This window comes from Vombatus ursinus, unplaced genomic scaffold (genome assembly GCF_900497805.2).
Source record: "Vombatus ursinus unplaced genomic scaffold, bare-nosed wombat genome assembly UNPS02000749.1, whole genome shotgun sequence".
In the NCBI taxonomy this organism is placed as follows: Eukaryota; Metazoa; Chordata; class Mammalia; order Diprotodontia; family Vombatidae; genus Vombatus; species Vombatus ursinus.
Window position 1 is genome coordinate 21,281,626 of NW_020940527.1, and position 7,065 is coordinate 21,288,690.

At 38.4% G+C, this 7,065-nt stretch overlaps 1 protein-coding gene across 3 annotated transcripts in view; it reads left to right on the plus strand.

Moving 5' to 3' along the window:
- The window catches only part of WDFY4 (WDFY family member 4), a 365,261-nt gene that overhangs the window by 74,757 nt on the left and 283,439 nt on the right, over positions 1 to 7,065 (plus strand). For all 3 annotated transcript variants that reach the window (XM_027859244.1, XM_027859252.1, XM_027859263.1), the window contains exons 13-15: positions 3,486 to 3,700; positions 5,657 to 5,763; positions 6,599 to 6,836. In XM_027859244.1, the coding sequence (XP_027715045.1) occupies positions 3,486 to 3,700; positions 5,657 to 5,763; positions 6,599 to 6,836 (560 nt within the window). The remainder of the gene's footprint in view (positions 1 to 3,485; positions 3,701 to 5,656; positions 5,764 to 6,598; positions 6,837 to 7,065) is intronic.

The following is a 7,065-nucleotide window of genomic DNA, read 5'->3' on the forward strand; positions in this document are numbered from 1 at the left end:
TTCCTTCCTTCCTTCCTTCCTTCCTTCCTTCCTTCCTTCCTTCCTTCTTTGCTGTCTCCCTTTCCCCTATTATGTGATCTGCTATTTAGTTTCATCAGTATGGGGATGTGATGTGAATAAGTGAATTCATCCAAACAAGGAATGTCTAATGTGGAAACTGTCTCCAGTAATACAGATCAGCAATTTGTCTACAACTCATAGTCTCAGAGATTTACCGAGGACACAGAGAGATTATGTAATTTGCCCATAGTCACATGATTAATATGTGTTAATGGCAGGACTTAAAGTCAGGTCAATCAGTCAACAAGCGTTTAAGTGCCTATTCTATGCCAGATGCTGTTGTTTGGCATTGAAGATACAAAGGCAAAAAAGAAACAGTCCCTGCCTTCAAGGAGCTTACATTCTATCAGAAGAGACAATATGTAAGTATATACGTGTGTAGAAGATACATACGAAATAAATACAAGGTAATTTGGGTGTGTGTCATAACTGGAAGGTGTGGGAAAGCCTTGTAGACGTGAACTTGGAATGAATTTAAGGATGTAGCAATGGAGGTGAGGAGAGAGAACATTCTAGGCTTGGAGACAACCTTTGCAAAGGCAAGGAGCCAGAAGTTAGAGGGTTGTATTTGAAAACCAATAGAAATGCTAGGTGGACTGGTGTAGAAAAGTGGAGTGCAGGAAGGTCTTCCTGACTACGAGGTTAGCACTATACCCATTGTACCAAAATGTTTGTCCTGGATCCTGGCAGTATTACAGTAAAACATACACACAGATTGGATGTTGAGACATTTAAAAATATAGACAGTGCTTCAAAAGATCTACTATTATATCCTTGTTAGGGAGGAAGTCCAAGGAGAGGAAATAGCCTCTCTCCAGGCAACCAATTCCATTTCTTCTTTGGATACTTTTCAGGTGAGCAATACCTTTCTTAAACCATGGTACCCAGAATGGAGCCTATTGAACTAGAAGGGACCTTAGAGGTAGGGCCCCTATTCCAATTGTTTCATTTTACTGAGGATGAGTCTGAGTACAAGAGAGTTTAAGTAACTTGAGTAAAATTACATACAATCATCAGTAAAGCCAAGATTTGAACCCAGGTCATCTCTTCAAACCCAGAACTATTTTCTTCATACCTACAATACCTCTCTTAAAAAGACATAGAAGCTGGGGCTGCTGGTGGCGCAGTGGATAGAGCACCGGCTCTGGATTCAGGAGGAACTGAGTTCAAATCCGACCTCAGACACATAACACCTGCTAGCTGTGTGACCCTGGGCAAATCACTTAACCCCATTGCCTAACCAAAAAAAAAAAAAAAAAACATAGAAGCAAATTGTGTGCACATTGAATTTGCATCTTACATAAATTAAAAAGATAACTTTTGAACCCTAAAGCTGATTACATGTGATCAAATGAGGTTGTATATATGCATTTTGTATGTGAATTTATCTATGTGTCTATCTGTATCTGTATATGTATAAAAGCTATTACCTGGTACATAGTTGGGACATAAATATTTGTTGACATTGTTATTGTTGTTGTTATTGTTGTTACTGTTATTATAAATGGGGACTCTATCCTGATTATTATAAATGGATATTCTATTATTATAAATGAAGATAAGTGGAGATTCTTTCCTCAAGTAGTAAGGGTTAGAAACTCCATTTAAATGATCTATTCAATTCCACAAACATTTATTAAGCAACTTCTATGTGCAAGGTGAAATACAATGTGATTTGGTGGATAAAGGGTAGCCTCCAAGTCAGAAAGAACATAGTTCAAGTCTCACTTCTGATAAATACTGATTGTGTCACTGTGCAAGCCCCAGTCTCTCAGTGCCCAAGGCAACTCTCTAAGGCTATAGACTGCAAAGTAGATGCTACCATTTATCAAAATTATATGTGTTGTCTTAGGTAGGTCATCCATCTTCTCTGAGTTTAACTTTCCTCTTCTGTAAAATATGAAGGTTGAATTAGATGAATGTCTAATGTTCCTTCTAGCTCTAAGACTGTGATCCTATAAACAAAATTTCACAACGATTTTTAAAGAGTTTCTTGTAGTTGTCTATATTATTTTTTATTTTTTAATTTTTTTTGTAGTTGTCTATAAAGGGATTTATTGGTACATAAATTAATATGCTTCACTTGAAGCATGAGGCTTCAAAATACTGTAAGTGCTAGGAGTTCAAATCCTGAGGTTCACAGAGGTCTATGGATAATTTAAGGGTTTTTGAATTTCTTAAAAACATTTTAATAACTGATTATCAATAAAATAGGCTTATTTCATAATTATATACATTTCATTTTATGCATTTAAAAACACTCTTCTGAGAAATGATCCATATGCTTTACCAGACTACCAAAGGGGCCCATGAATCTTCAAACAAACAAAAAAAGATTAAGGACCCCTGCTATAAAGAAAAAGAAAGTATTAATTGTATTTGTTCTGCAGTATTTAGCAGTGGTGGTTTGTCTACTTTTTGGTTTATATATTGTATATGTTTATATATTGTAATGTTTTCTATCTTTTAAACCACTGATTTCACCAGAGGCTACTTAGTATAGATTAGATTTACTGGTAACCAGTCAGTTAATAAACATTTATTAGGCACTTACTATATGCTTGATACTTGTCACATGACTTTACGGGTAACTAACCACCATGGTTCAAGAAGGGCATTACTAAACTGAAAAGTATCCAGATAGGAAGGGAAAAGACTGTGAATCCATGTCTTATAAGGATCATTTAAAAGAGCCAGGCATGTTTGGCCGGAAAAGAGAAATCTCAAGGATAAAAATCTCTGTCATCAAGTATTGATAGGAATGCTGATGTGGAATATATCAATCTCCCATTCTACTGCTGGTTATCAGTTCAAGTTTACTTTATCAATGTGCTTAAATACCAGAATGTGTTAAGAATCTGTGGTTTTATCACTTCAAGGGGCTGCCTTCCCCAGTGCTGGTCACAGCCCATCCATTGCTAAATAGACAAGCACTAAGGATCTGCCTGAAGCACAGACTAACCAAATGACCTATTTGAGGTCCTATAGCTAGTAAGTAGGAACACATACAGCTAGGTGGCATAATGGGTAGAGTGCCTGACCTGGAATCAGGAAGAATCATCTTCCTGAGTTCAAATCTGGCCTGAGATACTTACTAGCTTTGTGACCCGGAGCAAGTCATTTAAGTGTGTTTGCCTCCGTTTCCTCATCTGTAAAATGAGCTGGAGAAGGAAATGGCAAACCACTACAGCACCTTTGCCAAGAAAACCCCAAATAGGGTCCTGAAGAGTTGGACATGACTGAAAAACTACTTAACAATAACAAACCTAGTAAGTAAGTATCAGAGGCTGAATTTGATCCCAAGTTTTTTCTGACCTGGGTAGCACTCTATGTACAACTCTATATCACCTATTCCTCTACTAGGCTATCTCCAAAATATATCTAGGTTGAATATCTCTGTACTTTCTCCTTTCTCATCTTTTTAGCTTTCTAAGGAAATTCAGTGCTCCTTGGCCAATCACATCCAGTCACTGGTGAAGTCAGAGAAAAACCGTCAAACCATGTGTGAGGCTGGATTGCTCAAAACCATTATCACATTCTGCCAGAAAGCCTTAAATGACAGCAGTGACCCAGTTCACTTGTCTCTCATTAGGATTTTTGAGAAGCTCGCTTCCCAAGCCATTGAGCCAGACATATTAAGGTATGGTGTGTGTCTGTTTTAAAGTGGAATCCAAGTCTCAACAATAATTCTTATTCCCAAAGAGAAAATATGCTGGCACAAATTATTCTATGATCAACCTCTGATTTATGCTTCAGTGCAACTAAGAAGAAGAATGTAGCTGAGGGAGAAGGGTGTGGATTTAGGTTTGGACTCATAATCTCATATCATATGATGGTAACTATTCCTTTGTTTCCAGTGAATATCAAGAGGGCTGGCAATAGAGAATGATAGAATTTCAGAAGTAGGAGGGTCCTTAGAGATCATCAAACCCAATCCCTTCATTTAACAGATGGAGAAACTGAGTCCCAGAGAGAGGAAATGTCTGAGGATAAGAGGGAAAGTTTTTGTTATTAATTAGGTCACAATGATGGTGATGATGATGATGATGATGATGATGATAATGGTGATGATGATAATGGCTGGCATTTATAGAGTACCTATTATAGCCATAAAGAGTTGAACATGACTGAACAACAACAATAAAAATGTACCAGGTCCTATGCTAAGTACTTTGAGAAATAAGTGCTACTATTACCCCCATTTTATAGTTGAGGAAACTGAGGCAAGCACGGGTTAAGCGATTTGCCCAGGATCATACAGCTATTAAGTGTCTGAGACTAGATTTGAACTCAGGTCTTCCTGATTCCAGATCTAGTGCTCTATCTACTGAGCTACTTAGCTGTTTCTGGGATCTTACCCCAAAGTCATATTGTCCCAGTGAAGTCTTGATATTCATGACTTTGTTTCCTCAAGTAGTTTTAGATGTTCTTTCTTTAAATAGTAGAAATAACTCTGAGCTAGGCACAGAGTGATAGAACTAGCTCTGTTCCAGATCTGACCAATTGTTCATCTCTTGGACACTTCCCCAGGAAGAGCACACCAGCACATCAGGTCTCGTGTCCTCTTCATGAGTATAATCATGTGATGGGGCATAGTAGGGGAGAAGAAGATCAACCAAAGAGTGCCCCTGGTGCTAGCTCTGCCAGAAGGGCACGATTTTGGGAAATATTGAATTTCTCCCTGCCCACTTATCAAATGGCCATGATGAGCACTCTGCACATATCCATATCCGTGCTGTGTCATGGACAAAATGATGTCACACGAAAACACTTTATAAAAATGTAAAATGATATATAAATGAATTACATGTATATGTGGAGTAATTATTATTATATATTGATTGTAATTAAAATGGCCAAGAATCTTCGGTGTCACCATTCCAGTAAATGATCCTTTGAGTTTGTGCAAAAATAGTCAGTCATCAATAAGTATATCATTAAGTCGTTGTTCGCTGTGTGCTAATCCCTGGGGACATAAAGAAAGGCAAAAGGAGTCCTTTCCCTCAAGGAACTTATATCTAATGGGAAGGGACAATGTGGAAGCAACAAGGCACATAAAATTCAGAGTCTAAGGAAAGCTGCTTTAGATGGAAAGGCATTAGCAGTTGGGTGGGGTTGGGAAAGATGTCCTGCATAAGCTGGCATCTGAGCTGAATCTTGGATGAAGCCAGGAATTTTGATAAGAGGGACAGCTGTCTGGGCATGGAACAGTCAGTGTAAAGGCATAGAGATGGGAGATTGTGACAGCAAGTAGACTAGAATGGCTGGATTGTAGAGTTCTGAAAAATGGAAGGTTACTTGCTGCTTAATTATTTTGCTTATGTTACTAAAGATTATGCCGGTCTTTTTTTTTTGTAGTCAAGCTTAATGCAGGTGGGGCCACATTGCTTTCATTTCTCTTTTCCATAGAAGCATCTCTTATGGTCCATATTCACAGAGCACTCCAGCTGCGTCCCATCAGTGACATCAAACCATCAGTCGTTCTGTGATGTAATTCACTCCCAAGTTCAATTTTTTTGAAACTCCAAAACAGATTTTGCCAAATTTTGCCATGTGGCTGACCTTATTTATTTTTTTTTAATTTTGTAATTTTCAGGCAATTTCTTACCCTTGGGGTTCCTTCAGCTAAGGAAGGTAGATGCAAAACACTTGATACATCACTTTCTCAAGGAGACGGGTCATATCATTCAGATAAGAATACAGGTAAGAACAGGCTTCTTGGGGAGGAGTCTGTGTTTAACCTTGACCTTTTAGGATGATGAGTAGTCTTTGTACGTGCAGAGACAGGAGGAAATCATACTAGGCAAGGGAAATAACTTAGTGAAGATACAGAGATGGCATGTTCCTGAACGAGTGGAGAGGTTGGCCTAACTAGTTGTTATATGTTGGGGAGTGGAAGACAGAGAATTGCCTCTGAAGTTTCAAATAAGAATGACTTGGAGAACAGTGCCCCATTGACACAGAGAGGAAAGTTATGAGTTTTCAGGGAAAGATTATGAGTTTGGTTTCAGCATGTTGAGTTTGAGATGATAGCAAAATGGTCATTGAAGCTTTAGGATTGGGGAGTTTGGGGCAAAGGATGGAACTAGAGATATAAATTTAGGAGCCATTAATATAAATATACTTGTTGAACTTATGATAACGAATAATTCCTATACAGGAAAGAATTTGAAGAGCTAAGTAAAAGGGATGAAGACTGAGCCTTGGGTAGCTTTCATAATTGAGGGTGGGGAAATGAGAAGTCAGTGAAATCATAGGAGTGGCAAGAGAGGTAGAGATAGAAGAGGAACCAGGATGACATTATGTCTCAGAAGTGTGGGGAAGAATTTCAAGGACTTTATCACCAATAAAGTCAATGTTAGTATATAACTCAAGGAGGCTGAAGGCTGAGAAAAAAGTACCTATTTAGAGATAGGTCATTGACAGTCACTTCAGGAGAAAAGTTTTGATAGAGTAATGGGGACATAAGACAGATTGTCAGGAAAAGAAGTAATACATACTAAACAGCTGGAAAGAGTTATTCATTTTGGTGTCTTAGGATCAGGAGCACCTGGACCTTCTGGTACTGCTGGTCCTGCTGAAGCCATTTCTGATGCCAGCCTTACTATCAGCACTGTGCCAGCCTCCAGGTCACCATGGTTAACCAAGAGCTCTGTTAATACTCTTCAGACAGCCATGAGTCTCATTTCTATGACTTCACCACGAAACATCCAGCCACAGAAAGCTACACTGGCTCCATCATTTGTGGAATTTGACATGTCTGTGGAAGGATATGGGTACAGTAGGCTTTCTTCTATGTTCTGAGTCATTTTACTTTATTAGCCTTATGGCTCCTGAGCTGACCTAACATAATGATCATGGGATCTTTATTTTCATGACCATCACAAACATTCTTCCTGTTCTGGTCTGATCCTGCTATACCATTGATCTCCCATGACCTATCTATCTATCTATCTATCTATCTATCTATCTATCTATCTATCTATCTATCTATCTATCTATCTA